Below are 25,037 nucleotides of genomic sequence, written 5' to 3' on the forward strand. Positions count from 1 at the left end.
ACTTTGTAAGTTTTTATAAATTTTGGTTGCAAAGTTAATACACTACAAGAAAACAGTTCAAGGAGGGCGATTTTATTTTGGCAAAGAGGGCAATTTGAAGTTTGCCTTCTTATAAAGCATCAAGCAGGGCATACGTAACTCGCCCTATTTTATTGTTATCAAAGAGGGCGAAAAACAAGTCGTTGTCTTATACTTGATCAATAAGGGCGATAGAACTAAATTCGCCCTCTTTGATCAGACAACAAGGACGAATTAAACAATCGCCCTTCTTTAAATAGGGCGACCTTAAAAATCGCCATCCTTGATAAACAAAGAGGACGGATTGTAAACATTTGTCTTCTTTGGCTCCTTTCTCGCACAAATAACAAAGACGAGTACGGAGTACTTAGTAAAACACTGTGGAGTAAGGCAAACCCAGAAATATAAAATTGTAAAATCTTTCTCTCTCCTCACAATATGAGCATTCATACTTCGTATTCTCCATTTAAGCGGATTTTGAGCTTTCTTCTCCATTGAAGCGATTTTCGAGCTTTCTTCACCATTGAAGCAGCTTCTGAGCTTTCTCCTCCAATTGAAATAGCTCCTCCATCAAACCAATTTATCAGGTAGTATTTGTTAATTTATCGAAAATATCAATTTCAAAATCTAGGGTTTAACACTAGTTAATTTGTTCGAATTTTTAGAAATTGTTGCTAGGATTCAAAATTTGTTGCAGATCATGCGAAATTTATGGAGTTAAGCTTCTGATTGTCGTTATTGCAGCGAGTTCTGAGCTTTCTCCTCCATTGAAGCAGCCTCTGAGCTTTTTCCTCTGCTGAAGCAATTTCCTCTATTAAAGCACCTTCTTAGGTAATGTGTTAAATTATCAAATTGCAATTTCACAATCTAGAATTACTGCTAATTAATTGTCTCATTATATTTAATTTAGGGTTTGAAGCACAATTAGTTTGGTTCGCTGCTCAAATTCCTTAGTCAAGTCACTAAATTCTGGTATTATTTGAATAATTTGTTGTTTTTTTTAATTAATTGTTTAATTTTTTCATTATACATGTCTATTATCTGATATTTGTTCAGCTGCATTATTTTTTATTTTTTTTTTTATAATTGTGATCTGCTTTTATACAACAAATTGGTTATGAATGACCAATTTTCTATCAGTTTGGTTGAGTTTAACAATTCAAATTTTAAGCAGCATATTTCTTGTTAATATTGGTCTTGAGATTTGAAAATTGATGTGTATAAATTGCAAATTCTGAACTGGCTAAAGTGTTATATCTTCAACTGCTCTAGAGTCATTTAGTAGCATACTGATGAGATAGCTGCCCTTGAGACTTGGGACAATGGCAAGCCTTATGAGTAAGCTGCTAAAGCCGAATTACCAATGTGTGTTCGTCTAATGAGATATTATGCAGGTGAGTATTGAAACAGGCTAAGGTGTTAGCATTGCCTCTTTTTTTTCTTTTCCTGAATGTCTAATTCTCCAATGTGTGTCTATCTAATGAGATGAAGTGTCTTTAGTTTGTGTGGAATTTCTCATTGAATTTCCCTATATTCATGTTTGTGTGGAAGGTTGCGACTACCTTAGCATGCAGGTATACAATTGTTTTGAAGAGTGCAGAACAAATACCATCAACTGCAATCTATGCCCCAAAGCTACTCCAAGAGGTACTTACACAGTGAAAAGTCCCAATATGCACCTCTATTCATCTATTCCAACTTGTTTTGCTTCAAAGATTACACAGTGAACAAGCTAAGTAACTACTGATTGAGGAATAATTCCACAGATTAGCATTAAAATTAATGATTATAATGCATATCTTTAATAGGGTTAATTAGGTTCCTGATAGAATGATCTGATCATCATACTAATACATCTTTCCTTGGCAAGCTTGATTATGTGTTGCACACTTTTCCGGGAGTCAATAATTTTTTCATTGTTGAAAACCTCCTATGAGCTGAGCTTGAGTTTTGTTGGACAGATTACTTTGTGGGATAACTTTGAATAGATAACTTTGTAGACATCTATTCTGCAATACTTGTTGGGCAAGGTCAGTTCTGAATTTCTGATGCTTTTGTATGTATTAATAACCTATAACATCTTTATTTTTTTTTCTCTCACTATTTACCCTCTTCTGTTAAACTTTCAATTCTTTGATTCCTTCAGAAAATGGAGTAACAACATTACAGGAATAATTGAATTGAAGAGTAAAACTGAATTCTGATGATTAATTGCAACTCTATTGTGGAAGACAAGTCCAAGGACACTCGAACCATAAATTTCAGCTTCACTAGCAATGGAGTGAAAATTATATTGCAGTTGTGCATTATGTTAGCTTAATTATGTTTGTTGTACAAGTAGCATGTTTATGAAAATAGTTTTTTTTTTTTTTTTTTTTTTTTTTTTTTTTGGTTTTTGTTTTTTATTGTAAAGACATTCTCTTGTAATATACTTTTTGCTAATAAATAATGTTGATTACATAATTATATAAATTATTGTATTACTTTATATATGCCCTGTATTAGAGAACTAATTTTTTTTTAAAAAAAATTAAAAAAAAAAACAACAAACAGGGCGATTTTTTGATTTGCCCTTCTTGATAATGGACAAAGAGGACGACTAAGGTGCCCTGTTTGAGTTGATTTCATAGGGCGAAAAAACTAGTTGCCCTGCTTGAATCAGTCAAAGAGGGCAAAAAATTTCGCCCTCTCTGATCTCATTCAAAGAGGGCGAAATTTTTTGCCCTCTTTGATCTCATACAAAGAGGGCGAAACATCTAAATTGTCCTCCGAAGCTAATACAACGATGCTAAGAGGGCAACTTTAGGGCGATTTAAAAGTCGCCCTCTTTGCCTAAGAAGGCGAAATTTGGCTCTAAGAGGGCGATTAAAGTTGCCCTCTTTGATCTTATTTCTTGTAGTGATAAGTCAATTAAAACGTTAAGGATGGAACCCATGTCAATTGGCAATATCCGAGATAAAATCACATTTACATAATATAAAAATTTTATGCAATAAAAATAGTATAATTTGTACCACCTAGTTTTTAAGTCCAATTGATACACGGGTTGAATTAGGAAAAAAAATGTAATGGAATATCACACCGAGTATGAAAAGTGTTTCTTTTATGAAGATGGTACGAAGTAATAATGTAAGTGTAAGACTTTGAAAATCAGCTAAATTATTAGTTTATCCCAATCAACGAAAAAGGAATAAGAAAAGTATCTTTACGTAAGAAAATAGAAAATTTGTAATGAATTTTCTAAGATAAAAAACAAGAAAGAGAAAAAAAAAAAAAAAAAAAAAAAAAACATTTTATGTATGTACAGTTGTACAGTACACACTAAATTTATATGTACAGAAACATTATTGAATTTATATACTCCATACGATGTATAGATTTTAGTGATTGTTGACACTTGACAAGCTGCCAAGTGCCAAATACTAAAGTGTGGCCTCTGTTCTATGAAAAAACAGAATTAATTTTGCTTTCTAGTGGAAGGTTACTTGTATATATACTTAGGGCCAGGGCCGTTTGGTTGGGGTCTTCATCAAAGAGAATGAGAATCAACTGCCCTAAATCCCTTTGTTGTTGTTTGTTTGACTTTTTTCCCATTCCCTTTACCCTCATCATTCTCCCAAATTCTTCTAATTTGGTTCCCCACCCCCTAGGCATTTCCATTCCCATTCCTTAGCCACCACTACACCAGTAACACCACCATACCACCACCATATATACTACCTACCAAATCACTGGAAAGCCGCACCTCCCCTCCCCTCGTAGACCATCCTCACTCTCGAAACCCACCGTCAAAAAACCTAAAAAATTAAACCTAAAAAAAACCCATCTCCCTCACTGTAAAACGGCCGATGACCGACCTTCCCCCACCATCGAAAGCCTAGGCGCTAGGGTTTTGAGGGTGGGGGAGGGCCGACCGACGGGTTTTATACTTTTATAGGGAATAAGATTAGATTCTAAGGTTTTTCTGGGCTAAGGGAGGTTTTTTGGGGGAGGGGTGAACTGCGCTGGGTTGGCGAGGGGCGACGGAGGGCTGGCGAAGGGCGGCAAATAGTGGGGAGGTGCGATGAGTGGTTTAGTGGATGAATGGTGGCTAGAAAAGGTGGAAAGTTAATGAATTAGGTGGTTATGTACGTGGTGATGGTGTGGTGGTGGGACTGGTGGGATTGTTTCCCTTTGTTTTTAAAACAAACAACATAACAAATATGAGGTATTTTCATTCCATTATTCTTTTCTTTTCTCTTTGTTCATTCCGTTCTTATTACCTCCTATGAATTACCAAATGGCCCAAGTTTTAACCGCTAAGTACTTGAAAAACCTTAAATCAATGGTATCCGCTTTAATTTTAATGATTTATGTAATAGAACAACAATAGTAACAACGTCGATAAGTAGATAATTATTGTCACTTACACACTTTGGACATGTTACACTTATTTCCTCATGTTATTTTGCCATTACTTATTTTCTATGTCCCGCTGGATTGCAGTCTACACAATTACACATACAAAAACCTAATGATCCCTTAATTATTCAATTTACTTATCCTACTAATTATTATTGTTCTATATTTTGCATATCAAACATTATAACTCGACGTAAAAAAAAAAAATATATCCTTCTATAAATCAACATGAAAAATATATGTATTCAAAGATTTTTACGACGCATAATGATTTTTCTCACTTAAAAATTATTCAAACATTCTCCCTACCTGGCTAGCTCTAAGACTCGTAACACCAACCATGCATATAAAATCCAAACAGCAATTGAAACCTAATCAAATAGTTACATCTCTTTGGTTGTATATAGCAATTTCCACAATTAAGTTTGGACGACTACCAACCTTTGTCAATTTCAGGTGTAATATGTTAACATTTATGTAAAAATATTTAACAAATTAAATATTCCTAGTCCACATATTTTATGCATATCACGTGATAGTTGATAGTAATTGGACCATACAAAATCTAAGTTTAACCCTAATAATTTATTATTTATGAAGTTTTGTGCACTATTATAGAACAATGCATGTGTCACTAGTACACTATTATTAAGCTAAGTCATTTTCTACATGTTTTTTAGAGTTTGGAATTCTAATTGATTGATCAATCTTCAATCCATTTGAATCATATTTTGTACACACACTTGCCTTCAATTAATCCTCTATCGTTTATATCATTTTTGGATTATAATTACATTAGGACCCATCAATTATACCATTTGTGATGAGCTGAGTTCCACGATTTATTTTTATAAGAAAATTTATATATGTTAGTTGGAAAATAGAAGCAATCATGCAATATGCCATTTTGTCTCATTTGCTTATGATACGTCAATCTGTTCATTTGTATAGTTTTTCCATAACCAAGTGTAAATTCTCGATAGATTTTCAATTGGTTTGCAAACATGTAATTGTATGTAGGAAAAAATAAATAATGTATAGTCTCTAATGAAACTTGTCCTTAAAATAATTGGTAATTAATAGATGATGTAATCCTAAGTTAGTCATTTATCTCTTGTTTTCTTCCGATCAATTTGGAACAACACACATGCAAGTTATTCCTTGTTATTTGGTGACTTGTAATCTAAGAGAGATGGGGAAGGGATTGGATGACTTTAGATGCATGTATCTCTCAAATTCTCAATCTAGTGATTCAAATTGCAGGTGATAACCTGTTTAATTTCAAGAGTTTTCCAACAACTGGTCATAAGCCTAATAATAATTAGAAACTAGATGATGGTTTTACAAATAATAGTCGAATGAGAAGATTCTAATGAGAATTTTGCCAACCTGGACTCCTCTTTACTTCAATTCATTTTTGGTTTTATCCCGATTTAGTTTTCTAATTTATGGTATGCTCATGAGTCATGAGAACAAATAATGTTAATCTTTGGAGAATAATTTAGAGTTTCTTCTTTCTTTAGGGTATATTCCCCATATATATAGAAACCATTGGGTGGATAATTAGAAGTACAATGAGCCTAGCTATTCAAGTCAAGATATCTAACTCCATCTAAGAGATTTGTGAGAAGGAGAGTGTTGTATCTCCTTCATTGTATTTCTACTTTATTCTTGATCTCCATGAAGGCTTATAAGAAGAAACTATCCATCTGATCGATCTCTTGCTGTGTGAAGTGGTTTATGTTGAGCGAACCACGTATATTAATTTGTAATTTTGTATATTCATTTTCTCTACTTCATTTCTCAAACTTATATTCCATATATTGTTGTCTATTGATAGAGTATATAAACCAATCCTGACGTGGACTTTAACTATTAGCTTAAACTTTTGGTTGAGATGATTCTTTTACATGGTATCAGTGCCAACGTGACACAATGCTGGGTATGGTGGGGCTCATGTTACATCCACATTTCTGGCTCAATGGACTCTTATATGAGAAGGTGTGATATAGTATATAAACCAACCATATATAGGTTTTAACCATTTTAAGATGGTCCTCTAACATCTATGTTCGATCTGCACAAATTAAACACATTACCTTAATCGTATGATCCACTTCAACGTCATAACTTTTCTTATAACACCGTCACAAAGAAATTTGAGTACATTAGTTTGAAAAATGTGCTTGAGTTATATCTGAGGTGGACTGTGGTCAATGATTGGATAATGATGTTAGGGCTATCACACAATTTAATGGTCTTACTACTCTAGCTAATATCAGAAGTAATATAGTAATGAGGTTTATCTGGAATTAAAGAACTACTTCCTCTTTTGAATATTATTTGGACTAGAGAGCTTCAGAGGATAAATGACAAAGTGACAGGTAAACCCGATGCAAGACAAGTAATGATTTTGTACAATAGGAAGGGAAAAAAAAAAGTTTACACTATAATTGGATAACAATAATGAAGAGTGAAGGGAAGGAAAAAGAGGGAAGGGAAAAGGAGGTGAGTCGAGGGAAGGTAACAAACCTTTAATTTTCCTTCCAAATCTCTCCAACAATGGAGGGATCCTCCCAATTCCTTCCATGTATTAGGTATCCTAATAAAGAGTGATACATCGATCCTTTCTTTTCTCTTCTCTTCCTTTACCTCTATTTCTCTCGATCAAACACATAGTGTTAGTGTCCCTCTGAAGTCTAAACAACTTTTTGTTCATCGAATTTTTAAATGTTTAACATGTTTTTTAATTTTTATTTTTTATTTTTTTTATTTTTTCATGTACATGCGTGACCAATTGAATAGACATCAAAGTAATTAATTAATGTTTAAAATTAGGACGTGTAAAGGCTATTGTTAATATGTTCATGTAATATGCTCGAATAAAATTAGTCTAATTTAATTTTTTTTAGATTAGTTCTAGTCAGTGAAGTACTAATATTGTCAAGGAGTAGTGCAATCTATTTAATCAAAAAGAGCAATTACATAATTGCCTAACCTTTACAAATAATATTGTGAGATACAAATAATAATGTGTGTTAATTCTAAGTGCATGCTCCAAGACAAATTAAATAACTATAATTTCAATTCAAAACCATCAAGATCAAGCGAGGAAGATCAAGACCAACCTTCCTTGTGTCATATTGGCATAATCATTTGCTTGGTTGCACTTGAACAACGGTTCAAGGGAATTGGTAAGGAAAGGGATGTGAACAAAGATAAACTTTTGTTTATTTGATTCTCCTTGTAACAAATGTTTAGGAGTTGGTAAGGTATCTTTGGGTAATTTAACGAACTTTTCATTTGATCTTCTCCTATCTTATCACTAACAAGAAGCATGAAGAACTTTTAGAGGCAGAGGGTACATTAAAATAGAAGTGGCTAAAATTTATCTCTCAATATCAACTCCGGAATAGTTTATAAAAGACAGGTCTTTTAGCCAACCAAAAAAACGAGTGTATAAAATTAATGCATCTTTTGCATGGAAGGCCTAATAAAATATTGGGTTAACACTTAACAGTGGCCTTAAACAGTTATGCTGCAACCAACGTGTTCCATGTGTTCTTTTGATTAAATTAATCTATATAATCATTTTTTGCCTTCATCACTTTTTTTTTTGACTTTGTGCGTTTGACATGCTTAATTGTCTTTTTACATTAATTACAATGATAACGAAACCCAAATATATATCTAATAAAGTAATAATTATTTGTTTATTATGGCTTCATTTTTCACATTGTATACAAGCTAATCATATGAAAACTAAATCACTCGTTTATAGGCGCAATTAAGAGCTATCTTAATGATTTGTTAATGAATACAACCATGTGTTTGGTCAATGGTAGTAAGAAAATAATATAATAATTGATTCTCTTATAATACGTGTCTAGTCAATTTGAAATGACAATTTATTTGTCAAAGTTACAATACTAGGCCGCCTAATAGTGCCAATGACTATGGTATAAACGTCTAAACTACTATACTAGTGTTAGTAGTGAATAGTGATGAATGTTGTGTACCGACTTTGTGTGTTCTTTTGTATTGGTTAAAATTCTCATAGAGGACCATCAAGGTATACATATAGATCATCCATGTGGCAACACCATTTAGGGCATGTTCACATTTACTGAACAGAGTTGAATTGAACTGAACTGAACAGATTGGAGCTGAATAGAACTTAACTGAATTGATTAAAGCTGAACTGAACTGAAATGAATATTTTATGATAGAAGGAAATTAGGAGCTGAACTGAATTGAACAGATTGAAGCTGAACTAAACTGATTAGAACTGAACTGAACTGAAATTAAGTTGAAGTGAACAAATCCTTTATTTAATCTAAATCAAATAAGAGAAAAGCAATAATGAGACTTGTATACCCCAACCGAAACAAATTGTAATTAAAAAAACAAGATAACAATGAAGTGTCATGACAGATGTAAGAAAGATTAACAATGAATTAAAGCCAAAAAATACACATATTTACAAGCAATATAAAGTATTATTGATCACTAAAATAGAATAAGCCTAAAAATACATATAATACGAATTTGAAAAGTACAAGATAAGACAAATCTAACAAAATTCAAATCGGTGTTATAGTATTCTTTACTGATTAAAGTAAAAATACAGTTAAAATTTAGTCAAATTAATTTATTTGATCAGAACAGATCTACTTAAAAAATTTTAAATTAAACCAGACTACATCCTAATTATTTTTTTTTTTTTTTTTTTTTTTTTGAATGGAGACTACATCCTAATTAAATCAAGCAAGATTACCTTATTTTATATGTAGAGAACAAGTTCTAGGTCAAGCCAGAATCTTGATCTATAATATTATAAAAAAAATTACAGTACAAAATTGGGAATGACATGCATTCTAGTAAGGGCTTCATGAAGGTGATATTGGTGATTTGGTGCATATTAATATTACTATATTAGTGAGGCTAAAAAATCAAAGTCTATAACATTTTAATATTACCATATTTACTATAATTGTACTTACATATTTTTATCACTAAAGTAAAAAGTTAGCTGAATCACTAATCCATTTGGATTATAGAATCATACCCAGCTGTTAGAAAGCTGTCTAATAACAGCTAAAAATATACTATACTAAACAGTATTGGTAACAATCAAACATTGCATATCCTACCAGTTTCATCAATACAAACGGTCACTGTTTAATTACGCTTAAATTAATTTCAATCATCAATCATCAATCATATTAAAAAAAGAAAATAGCTTTCAACAGATCTTTGACAGATTTCATACTAAGTGGGTATATTCTTAAGAAGATTATAAAGGAATTCTAAGTATTAAAAATAATCTCTCTTTCACAATGACGTCTTCATTTGGAATCTTTTTTACTATCAAAATGAGAGGGGGTGTTTAAAATTCTCTCAATTTATAAGAATAAACATAGTCATACGGGGTCTAATTTGATTCATCTTGGTGAGTACTTTATTGATATCTTACTTTTATAATTTTTACTATTGTCAGATTATAGATATCGGCGATCAAAGATATGCATCAATTTACTTTAGCAAGAACATCATTATGAAACGAAGGGAGTACCAATTAATGTGTGATTTTGTCATAATTTTCAAACTAATACATTATAGGGAATGTGTTTCATGTTATATAATTTATATGTAGCCTTTAAGTCAGCACCTTTTTATATACACTCGGGTGTATATATAATTTTTTTTTAGCCTTAAGTATATCATTATTGATTAATAAGGATGATTGTGTGTTGCTATTGGAATCATTTGTTATGTCAAATTGAATCAAGCAAGTAGAGATTGTTCATTACAATGGACGAGTTTAGACCCCTTGGCCAAACATGTATTCTCATCCTCGATTCTAATTTGGTATGTCAAATTGTATTATTGCTAGTTGCTACAAGTCAATATAAGAAGGTGTTGTTGCTAGTTGGATATTTGTGATTTGCATATTCTAACTTGAGATGTGTTAGGATTAAATATGTAATGAACATTCATTTGGACCATTTACTTAAATATGTACTTCGCATATTTTGGGCTTAGGTCTTAATTGCTTGGATATGAACTTGTGTTATTGTGTATGAGACCATTTTAGGCTTTTTAGCAACAATGTCAAACAATTCAATTACCACATGTGTGATATTGCTTTATGTGTCTAATTTGGTCATATAAAATAGATTACTTTCATTAAGATTTATGAATCAGTCATAATTTATTCACTAAATATATGTTATTATTGCACAAAAACAACATTTTGCACATCCGGTTCTATGGTGTAGTGGTTAGCACTCTGGACTTTGAATCCAGCGACCTGGGTTCGACTCCCGGTAGGACCTTTTTTTATGTTTTTGTGTGGGACACGACCTTTGTGAACCATTTCATTTTAAAACTCGTTAGGACAAAATCATTTTGGTTTAGAGATAACTCATTTGGCTCGCACCCACTCTAATAGTTCAATCTCTTGCTCAATCCCGGCTTGTCGAACCTGAAAATTCCGTGTTGCTAACTTACAGTACTCCTTTGTTCACTTGTCCTGTTATATAATCTCGAAGAATTTTATTACAGAGTAGTATTATGTGGTTAAAGATTTTATTTGTGTTAGAATAAGTGCATCTGATAATTAAATTAAAGCTTAGCCACAACTCACAAGACTCACAAGTCACAACCGTATTAGGCCAAGTTTGAGTAGCTCGCAAGCTATCTGGGTCGAGACTGAACAGCTAAAATCAAACTGCTCCACCCCTAGGAATGGCGTACATTGGAAAACCAGTATCGAGCGCTAACCAAAACTTCAACTTCTCAAGAAGCAAGGTACGTCATGACTGAATCACAACAAATGAGAGGCAAACCCGCACATATCAACTGCAAATGGCATAAGAATTAAGTTATATCGCTTATTCTCCATCAGAACAAAGGCAAAAAAGATGGCAGCCAAGGATTTCCTTGGTTCAATTTACAGAAGAATTCAATTCCACAAATAACATTGTTTTATTGAAAACATAAATGCTAGACGATACTACGCATGTGCAAAAAGACTTTCATAGATATTCATTGTGGCGTAAGTTCGTGTTTTCTTGCATCAAATGTATAGGCAATGCACAGTTGCAACAGTAAAACCCAGACAGGGAAGTTTAATTTAAAGGATAAAAGTGAGGGCAATCATCGAGCAATTTATCGAGATTTATCGCCTATTCTACTGCATAGATTGAAAGCGCTTCATAATTATCATGCTCATCTCAACATATCGTTGAGCACAATTCTGAAGGCAGGCTGCTTCACTGTTACTGAACTTGCTTCCGGGTGTGCTGGTGATGCATTTATCCCAGCAGGCACTTGTCATTTTTGATACCATCTCATTGACCATGGCTCTCTGCTTCTCTTGCTGCAAATAATACAAAACCAACGGGAAAAAAATCAGCACTGCAAAATCATACAGCAAAGTAATTTATTAAAGTGTATTCCAGAGTATGCATTTGCTTTTCAGTAATACCAAGGGCTTGCAAATACTGAACTTTCTACCGACATTAATGGCTTAATGCACAGATAAAGGTTGAACAAAAAGCAAACAAAAGCACGTACATAAGCCCATGCTGGGAAATGCTAACAAACAAACGCATGATAGGCATAATAAGCTAAGTGTTAACTTCCCGTAGTTCAGCAATGGGAGCACTACTGCTAATACTACTAAAAATTCTTCTGGTCGATTGTTGTCATACAGAATAGGATTTGACTCAGAGGGGAAAAAGCAGCAGCATAAACAAATTTAAGCCTTTTGAGGGTAAAAGCAGGTTATCTACTATTTTAGCCCACATTTTTGCAAAGTTATGGGCACCTGGTCTACCTTCAAAAAACTAGAAAAAGATATCTTCGAATCATCTAAATTCATGCATGGATAGCTAAAAAAATAATTATTTCGATTTAAGAATCGACCAGATTAATTAGCATGACTCAATAACGAGCACCTCAGCTGTGAAACATCATAATCAGCTTGTGTAAAAGGCATTGAGATGCACGCTGTGCCACATGCCAAAACTTCTATCAATGAGATCACCACAAGAAGCTTAATGAATAAGGTCTCGAAACTTATATCATCAATAGCAAGTTAGCCACACAATTACTCCATATATCATGAAGGAAGTGGAATACACAGATTGCACACAGGATCAAAATTCAATAAATCATATAATTATCAAGAATGGCTGGCTTCTTACAAGTTCTTAAGAAAGTCCACAGAAGTTAACATGATTTAGTGACAAAGATACATCCTTGATTTTTTTCTTTTTTCTCACCTATCCTTTCAATAGAAAATACCCCATACACCCCCACCCCTAAAAAATCTCACTAGTACAAACTACAAAGGAAAGGCTACATAAAGTATCATAGAGACACTTGCATTACTACAGAACAATACATATCACGCAGAAGATTAATCAGAATTCTCCTGAAGACTGTATTATCTCAGAGTGCTCCAAAAATGACCAACAGTGGTGGATTTTGTAACCTATTAATCTTAGTCACTGAGCTGACAAGAATTAAAAAAACCGAATATAGGTAACTTTATTATACTTAAGTTCCATACTAACATCAAACTCAATTTTAAGACACACTTAGGCTATATAATTCATTCCAAAAAAATATAGTACCATCACCATCATTCTATGTCAATGCCTAAATCCGAGACCCCATTCCCAGGTAATATCATGAACAAACCAACCTGCCTTAAAACCAATGAAACTAACACCAGCAAAGAGAGATAGAGAAATCACTTCAACTATTCAAAATGCAAGAACGCAATACAAACATATTCGGTTCTTAACATGGGTGAATTTGCATAGGAAGTGACAACTTTGGATTAGAGTATCAGACCTCAATGGTAGTGAAAAGAGGAGAAAATTTACAACAGAATTTTTTAGATATTGCTGTCAAAAGAGGATATATATTGGTGAATTGCATTAGAAACCACAAGGTGTTTGAAAGAATTTCATGTAAGTTCATAATAGTGAAAATGAAGTGAAAAGAACGCACCCTTTAGTGGAAATATATTGAGAAAATTGGAACTCAAAGAAAGGAGAGGAGAGTTGCAGACAAAAACAGAGTACAAGACTACAAGGTATATCATTCCCACAAATTCAACAGCGAATCACTCCAAATAAGCATATAATATTCTTTCCACTCTTTAGTACGAACTACGGAGTACTATACACCACTCTTCCAATCCATAAGCATCTTTAAGTTACCATTTATATCAGTCAACTAGATGAATTATTTGAAGATACAGATATGAAGAAACAATTATTCCTTTAAATATTAAAAAAGGATGCTTCAAATGATCCTAATTCTCCATCTTATTGGTACGATAAAAGGCACATAACAATATACACAATACTTGTATTACTTTTAAGTTATTGAACATTCATTATTCAATCTGAATTAGAAATTCCTCCCTCCAAAAGAAATAATTGTTGTCGCGTGATCCACCTCTTAAAATCAAGGATTAAGCTGGACCTTTCCCATAATCTCCTAACTACACAATCTTAGAACTGATATCTCAAGAAAAGCTTACAACAAAGCATCCTCGTGTGACTATTTTAGATCACAAAGTGTTTTATATTTATGAGTTGTTCCTCAACAATCATGCTTACTTTCAAACATTTCTATTACAATACTATGGCAATGCCAGTATGCCACCACATTCCGGCCGACTGCACAAGTTTTTCAGAGCATATTGTATTGGCATTATATTTTTGCTAATAATGATCAATTTCACACACACAAAAATCGACAAATATAGGTATGAAATTCAACTAGTCCAAAAAACAAAATAAAATACATTTTGACAGTTATTGAGATTTTCTCAATACAATTCGCACACTTCTACAAAATTACTCCGTAACACTTATTTCCCAACTTAATCAATAATTAGGATATTCTATTACATAAAAATAACAAAAATTCAAACAACCCTAATATATCATCAATTCATCATACATGATCCAAACAATCCCAAAATTACACCGAATTACTCAATAATAGCGAAAAATCGCAAAAAGGCCCCAAGAATTCGGCGAATATTATTATTTCAGTTTTATCTCAATCAAAGTTTCAGATCATCAAAAAGTTGTTTACACAAAAAATGAAGGAGAGGATAAGATACGTCGACGAACCTCGAGAAGATTCTGCAATTCAGGGGAGTTGAAAGACATGGTAGCCGATTGAAGTTGATGTTGAGGTTCTTCTTCTCTCTAACTAAAACCTTTGCAAGTTTTGTAAAACCCTAGCAAACAGAAAAAAGAGAAAATACAAGTTGAAGCAAATTGGCAAAATATTTTGGTTTGGCCGAGCGTACAGTAAGAGGGTTACTGGGCTTTTTCAGTTTGGAGGGTCGTTTACCTCGAATTAAGCTGGACTTGGGTCTAGCCAGAACTAGCTGATCCGAGCAATTATTATTAGTGGTTTCGATTATCATCTATAGAGTACTCCCCCGTTTTTAAGGGTATGTTCTCATACGTTGAAATTCAGTGCAGTTCACTTCAGTTCAACTCCTAATTTCTTTCTCTTATAAATTATTTATTTCAATTCAGTTCAATTCAGTTCAGTGAGAACAGACCCTAAGTGCCCCTCAATATGACTTTGGCACTATTTACATAATTACATGCATTGTTTTAACCAATATTTGTATTTCATCGTAAAGAAAATCTAACTAATGATTATTCGTTAGAATCGTCTCAAGTCATTGCTTCCAAAGATTAACTTTTTATAATTATAGATGATTATATATATTATTAGTCAAAATTGTGCATTGACAAGTGTATTGATTAAATTGGGACACTTAAATAAAACCGTTATATATAATACAGTATGTTTTTCTAGTTTAAAAAAAAAATTATATTTCTTTTCTCTCTCTAGCTGCACACTTTCTCTCTATATTTTCACTCAAAATTATGCTATCAATCTTCAAAAAAATTAAAGATCTCTAAAATTATGCAATCAATTAAAACATGGATGTTCAGCAAGATATTTAAGGTACAAACAAAAATTTGAATTATATTAAAAGAAAAGGTAAATATACCATCTTCTTCTATATTTCATCGTATGCAATAGAGCAAATTTAATACATATATACTAGACTCATGTAGAAATTTGCTCATTTATATATTTAACAAATTTATTAAATATTTCAACCCACTATCAATATATGAACTCATAACATATAATCATGTCTTAACTATTAAAATTAAAAACTATCATGTAAAAAGGGTCAATATCTTGATAGGTCGATTTGTTTGTGATGATTTAATGTTGCAACATACTTCTTCCGTTTCTGTTTGTTAGTCTCATTAAGAATTTTTTAAATATTAAAAATTAGAGATATTCTAAATTTCTCTGTGTATATAAGAACAAACATAGTTATATGATATTTAGTTTTATTCGTGAGTACATTATTAATATCAAATTTTATAATTTTTGCTAGAGTAAGATTGTGAGAATAAAGATATTTCCAATCTAGCAAAAGTTTTCTGTGTTACTAGCCACACTGTGTTGACGACGTTATTTATTAAGGGTTCCAATCTAGCAAAAGTTTTCTGTGTTACTAGCCACACTGTGTTGACGGGGTTATTTATTAAGGGGTTACTCGGCGGTTAAGGGTTACTAGATCAGGGGTTACTTAATCGGCAATGGGTTACTTGGTCAGGGGTTACTTAGTCGGTTAAGGCCTTAAGAGTTACTCGATCAGGGATTACTTAGTCGGTAAAGGGTTACTCGGTCGATCGGGTTATTTGCTCGATCAGGTTACTCGGTCGATCAGTTGTTACCTTGAATAACTAACCCTGGCCACACGATGTGACCATCCACATATGAAACTTTGTGTTTGCCATCAAAGATTTGCATTGATATACGTAAATGGAACTAGCATTATAAAACGATGGAGTAATATATATGTTGCATGATTATTATAACATGACGATATAGTTAGATCTGTCAACTCGGGTATTCAAGTCGGGTTCGGGTCGGGTCAAATTGGATTTTGGGTTAAATTAGGATCAGGTAATGTCGAGTCAAATCTAGCTTCAGATCAAGTTCAGGTTCGGGTCAGGTCAATTTCATACGAACGTGCTATTCTTTATCTTGACCGCAGCCCCCCGAGGGCCAAACTAAGTTATAACCGGTCGTTCACCTTTTCGGATATAGGTCGGGTTCAATTCAAGTTAAATTCAGATTGGGTTCAATTTCAAGTGCGGGTTGTATTGAGTCGGGTTTGGATGGGTTAATAAGATGGTACATTCGGGTTCGGGTTAGTGTTGAGTCAAGTTTTGGTTCAAAGTTAATTCTAATAAATATCTTCGTGGTCAAGTTGAACTATATAATTACACCTTCCATAATTTGATAAAGCATCATCAAGATTTTATTAAACCTGTATGCGAGTAATAGAGAACAAAAGGTATATAAGCTGAACAAAAGATTATATTAAACCGGATTGAGGGTTTACAGAATTATATCAGTATACAAGCTGAATAAAAGGTATCTAAAATTTTATTAAACCTACCATGACTCGGGTATAGGTTTTAATTGGGTCGGGTACTAGTTCAGGTTCGGACTTTTGTCAGATCGGTTTAAATCGGTTAACGGTTACCATCAGGTCGGGTGCAGGTTCGGGTTCAGGTCATAAAGTATTGGATACAATCGGTTTTCGGTTAAGATCAGGTCAGGTTCAGGTCGGCCGGGTTACAGGTCACTAGTTTCACCCCATTGTTCGGGTACAAGTTGGGTTCAGATCATTACTGGTTCAGGTCGGATTCTCAGATCGGGTCAGTTTTTGACAGCTCTAGATATAATAGTTACTGATTAAAAATAAAATTTAACAAAGTATTGAGTAATAAATGAATAGCATGATTTAATAAACGAATTGCATGATAAGAAAAACATCTTTTCAAACTTTGACGAAAGAAAAAACAATCTTAACAATGAAGGAAAGTACCGAAACCACTGCATAAATAAATTTGAAATGCTTTTTTGGTGCTTTTCTACACTTTTATTTGGTTTTACCTTTACTTAGATGTACAGCTCTTGCTCTTCTTGATCTTAATATAAACAATGATAAAAAAGTCTAAAGTAGTAAAAATTGGTTGTTTTAAATCACGGCTTAGACTATGTTTGTTAAGAAATTATGAACCTTTATGTGTCATCTGTCCATAATTCAACGTTTGCAAGCAGTGGAAAGCTTGCATGCTTTATATTCTTAATGTAAAACATTCAACTAACAACCGAATTGAAATTTAATTACGAGTATATGGAATAAGCATACATTGTACGGAGTATAAAAGTTATTGTATACAATATGTACCGTTGAGAAATGAATCTAACAAATACATATCAAATTAAGATCGATAAACATTCATCTCCTTTCGCAAATTACAATCGTCACATACATAATATAATTAAGGGTATCGATATATTAAACGAGACTTTACTTTTGTTTTCAAAAAAAAAAAATATATATATATTAAACGAGACAACACTAGAGAGCTAATTGGACTCAACTCGAGTAAATTAAAAGATTTGACTTGAATGAACACAACTTAAAATGCTACCGTGTCCTCATACGTCATTTGACTAGTATCTTGTGTGTAGAATATCAAGTCGAACTAACTGCTTCATATCTCCTATCATGTTTGTTAGTATTTTATATTGTAGAATATCAAATCTAACTTCCATACTTCATATCTGTCAGATAATATATACTCCTTGATCAGAGTGATTTCCATTGATCAATATTTATAGGGTTACAATGAGAAACCTAATCATATTAGGTAACTATAAGATATGTACAGATATAAAGATAATCTTATACAAAATATATCCTAAACCTAAGATGAGAATATTCTATGGATATTCTCTATCACACCCCCGCAGTCAGAGCGGGAGAAAATCGGATGCTCAGACTGGATCTGAATCACGCATCGAACGGTAAGGATAGTATAGTAACCCATGATCAAAAGAGAAGTACGTAGTAGACGTGTGCTGGTGATGACGATGAGAAGCAACAACCACGACCTACGTATAGTAGAGATATGCGCTTTTAGGCCGAAGGAGAAGAGTCACGCATATACTTGGGCCAAGTTGCAGATCCAGAGAAGAATAAGTTAAGGGATCAAACCATCATCAGGGAGAAGACACTACACTACTACGTGAAATCACAGTTGAAGAAAAACAAATAAAATTGCGCAAGAAAAGATTAAATCCCACCGCTTGAAATTAATCAATTCTCAAAAGAGAAACCAGGAAGCAAAAATTAATACTCCACAAAGATTCCAAGTGCTGCAACAATAAAAGGAGCTAACTTGATAGCAAAAGAGATGTGCAAAAGTTGACCTTATTGTGATATACCACCACCAGAACAAAATCTATGTGATTATGTGTAAAAAAAAAACCAATGAGGCAATGTAAGAATCATTGTTGGTCATGGGGAGGTGGAAGTAGAGTGCGGCACATGGAGTAGGTTGGCAGATGTGGTTACTGCCGGTAGTGGGAGGCGGTAGTGTATGCGATTGCCAACAACGACGGAGGAGGCTTTTCGCGATTGCTACTGTTGGTGGGAGGCGCAAGGTTACATAAAGATTCTAAAAAAAACTTTGAGAAAAGGAAAAAAAAAAATCTATATGTGTGTGTTTGCGGAAGCATAAAAAATTTGTGTATATCCCGCCGGTGGGTTTAATTTTCCAACCCACCGGCAGGGTGAGAATTTTTATATATGATCCCAAGATCTCACCTAAGCTGTGATACCATGTCAGATAATATATACTCCTTGATCAGAGTGATTTCCATTGATCAATATTTATAGGGTTACAATGAGAAACCTAATCATATTAGGTAACTATAAGATATGTACAGATATAAAGATAATCTTATACAAAATATATCCTAAACCTAAGATGAGAATATTCTATGGATATTCTCTATCAATATCTCCTATCATGTTTTGTTTCCAAGCTACGTGCTTTGGCCATGCACAACAATGTTTGTCAATCCTGCGACGTTGAATCCTGCATAAGTATATTCTAATTACCATAAGATGATGGTGACCAATAACTAACTAATTACCATAAGCAACGTTGAATCTTGCACAAGTATATTCTAATTTGAGTCTTCTATGAAGATTTTATCCGACAGTGAAAAAGTAACTTCCTTATATAAAAAGCCTAGCATGCAAAAGATACCTTTAATTACTTGGATATACACTCATCTACATACACAAAGTGACAAAGGTATTCCTAGGCTCCTTGCACTAAGCACTGCCTATGCGTGACGGGCAGAATTGATCCCCATTTAAACAATTAGTTAAAAGGATAATTAGGGCTTTTTTTTTTTTTAACAACAACAGATTAGGTATTTTTACTCACAGACGAATACTTTTGTTCAAAAAAATATTCTTTTAATTTTGATAAAATATGGGTAATGATATATGTAACTCTAACCTATAGGGGATGATGACATTAATTTAATTTAGAATGTATGACAAAATAATAATCAAAGTGATTAATATATGTTACGACTTAGTATATATATTCATTTTTCGTTGAAAGACTTATACAAGAAGTTAGGATAATCTTCTGAAAAAAAATATACCCTAACTTGTTAAAAATAAAAAAAAATAAAAAAAAGGAAAAATAACCCAGAAAAGTGTAACATCTTATATGCACCCTTAAGAACGAAGAGTATGTATAAGTTTTTTAAAAAAAGAGATTATTGTTTTAATTAAATTAATAGCATATTTAATCTCTAGAAAAGCATAACATCATATATACACCCCTAAGAAAAGTATGTATAAGCTCTTTTAAAAAAAGAGATTATTGTTAATTTATAACATATTTAATCTTTTTTATTTTCTATATAAGAAAAATATACGAGTAAAAAATAAAAAATAAATAAATAAATAAAATTACTTTAGCCAACCAAGCTTGCTTGGTGGAGATGATGGGGGACTCACTTTGTAAATTTTACTAGTTGGAACCCCACCGTCCATCTACATATTTTCCCACGCGTAGCTTTAATCATTAAAATTTGTAATTTTCTTTTATTAGAAGTTATAAAACACGATATTTATAAGAAAAATTTACATAAAACTCCCTTACAAAATACATGTTGTAACTTGTAAGATGGTTTTTTTTTCGGATTCTGAATGTTAACAAAATCTCACATAGTATTTTTTTTTTTATTTTTTTTTTTATTTGTTGTTATGTATATATCATAACGGGTTGTTCAAGGTTAGGGTGTGAATTATGTAAAACTCCAAATGTTACACTGTACAAGTATATGGAAGGAGAGAAGTATAGAGTTTGTTTTATTTCATTTACTCTCTAATACTAATCATTTATACCATACAAAATGTTTTTGGGTTTCTAATATTATTCTTCTAAGCAAAAAGAAAAATAAAATTATCAGCATAATTTAGTTTTACAATGATATAGGCCCTGTTTGATTCACCTTAATTTTGCTGAACTGAAATTATTTTTACTGAACTGAACTTATTTTTACTGAACTGAACTTAATTTTACTGAACTGAAATTATTTTTACTGAAATTAAATTATTTTCACTGAACTGAAATTATTTTTCCTGGTTTTCTATTATAATTCTTCTTTAAGAAAACTGAATTTTACTGAACTGAACTTATTTTTACTGAACTGAAATTAATTTAACTGAACTGAACTTATTTTTACTGAACTGAAATTATTTTTACTTAATATTATTTTTTTAAGGTGAAAAGAACAAGGCCATAGTGAAACCAATATTTTCTAAGACTATTTTCATTCATATTTTAGGACGTAACAATCTGACCTAAAAGTTACTTAAACAAAAGTACAAAACTAAGTTGGTCCATGTAGTGAGTTTTTGGGTGTGAAAGAGTTTTTTTTTGTTTGGCCCAATCATCAACGCACCACATGAAAGAATGATAGAAAAAAGGGGTAATTTTAAGAGATGTAGTTGACCAATTAAAATGTACAAGAGTTAAGTTAATTTACTACACATAATTAAATTAAAACTATTCATTAAGTGAAGCATAACTTCATGACAATAGTTGGATTGCATATAAGATCCACCATTTATTCAATGAATGGAATAATATGTAAAGTAGCTCACTAACATTATACATAGCATCTGCCACAGTGGTATGAAGCCTTATGTAGGAGGTTTTTGATCCTAGGATCTTAACAGGCAAAGATAATCTTTAATTCAAAGGTTGAATTGATTACCAAATAATATTACTATGCATTTCCTAAGAGCTAAATATAGGAAATGGTGGTATGACAATATAAGATTCACATGATTATTCGATGAATAGAATAATATATGGAGTAGCTCACTAGACTTATATTAGTCACGACTTCACTTTTTTTTTTTTTTTAAATGTTAAAGTATCGCAAGTCATACGTAAGTTTTCCTTTACACAACATTATGTTTTTTCCATAGCTAGGGTATGGGACAACTTTGATTTAAAAAAGATTGACTTACTTTTGGTGCCAATATTAAGTAAAGATGGTAGCATTGAAATATTTTTACTTTGCCAGACGAAGGATCTTAAAAGAAGATTAAAGATACCATAATCTAGTTTAAAGGATCCAACTTTTCTTTTGTAACACTTTTACTATATATGCATGCATCGTGTTACTATAAGTTGGGTAAACCTTCATTTATATACTTCGCTCTACCATTGTATAGTAGGGAGGTATCCCAATTATAATACATAGTTTCTATCTTTTACCTCATTAATTTATCTATCTCTTCACTCGATATCGATTGGTCTACTCGAATTTAGTACTTGTCAACGTAAAATCTCAATTTTATTGTAACATATTGAAGTATGAAAAAACAAAATTTTGTAGGAGAAAATTTGAACAGATTGCCTCCCGGATTTCGATTTCAGCCTACGGACGAGGAGCTTCTTTTCCAGTACTTAAGATGCAAGAATTTCTCGCTTCCTCTTCCGGCCTCCATCATCCCTGAAGTCCATTTTCCTAAGTTAGACCCTTGGGAGCTGCCCGGTACGTGTGTCATAATTTGCTCATCAATTATGTATACATTACCCTTACTCTTCATGTCGTCTTTAATAATCAATTGATGATTCTAAACTAGTATGATAATATAATGCAAGTGAGTTTAGGCTTCTATAGATCTAATAAAATTTAACATTGCATTGTGCATGGTATTTTTCAACTCTATAACATAATTCACAATCACCTCATTACTCTATTTGCACTCAATTAAAATAAAGATCGAAAAAAAATAGTTATTACCCTTATACCCTAGCTACGTATCATATTTTAGTATTTGAAAATTAACACGAATATATAGTCCATGCAAATAAAAACTTTTGTTGGTTATCTTAGAATTAGGATTAACTCAATTTACTTAATTCAATAGTTTTCCTATGTTGGTGTTTGTGTTCTCAAAAATTTTACATGCATGTATATGTTATAGGTGATTCAATGGAAGAGAAATATGTATTTACCAAGAAGATAGGAAAATACAAGAGGCGTAACCAAAGTAGATCGACGAGGGCAACAAACTCGGGTTATTGGGAAGAGACTGGCTCGGAAATGCATATATCTCCTCCTCCTCCAAGCCAAAATTTCGAAACGATGATGGTGAAGGGCATCAAAAAAACTTTAGTATATCATATGGGAAGGGCTCCAAACGGTAGTCCAACTGATTGGTACATGAATGAATATAGCTTAGTCTATAATAATAAGGTGAATTATATCTCTTAAACTTTGTGATACATTATATGAATCGATCCTACACTTCAACTATAAGTTTAAGCATTTGGTTGAGTTGGTCTGGTCTATTAATACTTGTAGTATATAAACTAATGACTCATTAATTTTTGTGCAGAATTACAAGGGTGTATCAAATATGGAAGATTGGGTCATTTGGCATGTATTTTTAAAGCAAAGAATTGAAGAAAATGACGATGCAATTATGTTAGACTATAATAATAGTCATTACAGATCAACTTCAAATATTCCATCCCCTTGTTCTTCGTCTTCGTCGTCATCAAATTCATTTGCACATGTTTCTTCATATGAATTGCACTCGGATGAAGAAAGTAGCTATAATTTTATGTAATTTATTTAGCATATCATGATTCTTGTGCTTAATTACACATTTTATGCATTAAATTACATTATTTCTATCGCTAATATTAAATTAATCATAAGTATAAGTTTTATGTTGAATGTACTTTGTAGTCTGTACTATGCTACTCTTTATTTGTTCTTTATTTAAGTTTAAGGTCTTTTAAAAATATGTTTGACTATAAATAACTTTAATTGTATATTACCTAAAATAAGAAGAATTTTTTTGATGCTTTACAAAATAAATCTATCAAGATCTCACATAACTATTATTATTATTTTTATATGTTTTGTTTTAAACACATTAGTCCTCTCGCCTCTCCTCTCCTCTTCTTTTCACCTCTCTTCTAGGGTTTCTCCACACTCTTGGCCGTTTAGGCCGGAAATAGTCTAATTTCTTCGGAAATTAGACTATTTCTGGCCCTTTTCCCTTAAATTTATTTAGTTTTGCTATTTAGTTTTCAATAAATCTACACAAGTAGTGTAGATATTCGTCCGTCTCCCTGTGGTGGAGTGTCTCCTGTGGTAGAGTTGTTAGTTTTTGTTAGTTTAGTTGTTTGTTTATGTTCGTTTAGGGTTTGTTTGTGTGCTAGGGTTTATCAAAAAGGTAATAATTTTTACCCTATAGTCAGTTCTTTGGTAAAAATTTGCTCGGGATCGCAATGGTTGTCAAGTTTTCAAATGCGTTCAGGCGAATCAGATGAGAATAATCCTTACGGCTACAACAAATCGTTAGATCGTCTCTCCGTAAAGGCTATATATTCCAGCGATGTGTGCGAGAGATGTACCACAGTGCAAGATCTTTTTTCAACGATCGTAGCTTTGATGAAGGAAACCCTAATTTGATTCAATTTTATGTATTTGTTAATTTAGATTTCATTTGTAGATGACGGATGGCTTTTTATTAATGAACTAGATTAGTGCCCGTGCAATGCACGGATTTACCAGTAATATATCTTGGGATTTTTGTAATTTTTTTTGAGTTTACAATATTCATAAGTTCAATTTAATTGACCTTTAATTATGCTAACAACTACTATAAAGACTCTAACAACCTAATATGAACATAAATTACCAAAATAATATGTATTTATTTTAAATTAATTACCTAAATAATAGCTACTATATATCTGTTTAAAATTAAAAAGCATTTTTTTCAAAAAAAATTAAATAGTATTTGAGCGGGAAATCTTTTAATAAAATAGCGCCACATGTAGGGGTGAGCAAAAATTCCGGGTACCCGGAATTGGAACCGGAACCGGTTAGGAACCGGCGGGTCCGGAACCGAGATTGGACCCGGTGGTTCCAATTCCGGGTAATAAATTAAGGACCCGGTTATAACCAATTCCAATTCCAATTCTCAACTTTTTGGACCCGGAACCGGTTGGGTACCCGGTTACCCAATATATCCTAAACTAAATAAATTTTAAATAATAAAAATACGTTACATGTATCTAATTTGTACAATAAAAAAAGTATTATTA

At 32.4% G+C, this 25,037-nt stretch overlaps 1 protein-coding gene, 1 long non-coding RNA gene and 1 other non-coding gene across 4 annotated transcripts; all 3 read left to right on the forward strand.

The window, feature by feature from the left end:
• The first annotated feature begins 268 nt into the window (after positions 1 to 268).
• LOC145599281 (uncharacterized) lies at positions 269 to 2,380 on the forward strand. Of its 2 annotated transcripts, XR_014103720.1 has the most exons (7): positions 270 to 605; positions 763 to 849; positions 929 to 990; positions 1,291 to 1,412; positions 1,570 to 1,665; positions 1,980 to 2,048; positions 2,165 to 2,380. It is a non-coding gene; the product is annotated as an uncharacterized LOC145599281 (long non-coding RNA). The 2 variants fall into 2 exon arrangements; XR_014103721.1 differs by lacking the exon at positions 1,291 to 1,412 and having other exon boundaries at positions 269 to 605.
• An 8,305-nt stretch (positions 2,381 to 10,685) lies between these two features.
• TRNAQ-UUG (transfer RNA glutamine (anticodon UUG)) lies at positions 10,686 to 10,757 on the forward strand. The gene has a single exon. It is a non-coding gene; the product is annotated as a tRNA-Gln (tRNA).
• Positions 10,758 to 22,116: 11,359 nt separating this feature from the next.
• LOC145599423 (NAC domain-containing protein 41-like) lies at positions 22,117 to 23,603 on the forward strand. The gene is made up of 3 exons (XM_081655810.1): positions 22,117 to 22,461; positions 22,898 to 23,169; positions 23,312 to 23,603. Exons 1-3 carry the CDS (start codon positions 22,281 to 22,283, stop codon positions 23,543 to 23,545), a joined length of 687 nt encoding a protein of 228 aa, XP_081511936.1. The 5' UTR covers positions 22,117 to 22,280; the 3' UTR covers positions 23,546 to 23,603.
• The last annotated feature ends 1,434 nt before the right edge of the window (positions 23,604 to 25,037 follow it).

The sequence above is a fragment of the Chenopodium album genome, chromosome 20 (assembly GCF_948465745.1).
Source record: "Chenopodium album chromosome 20, dcCheAlbu1.1, whole genome shotgun sequence".
NCBI lineage: Eukaryota > Viridiplantae > Streptophyta > Magnoliopsida > Caryophyllales > Amaranthaceae > Chenopodium > Chenopodium album.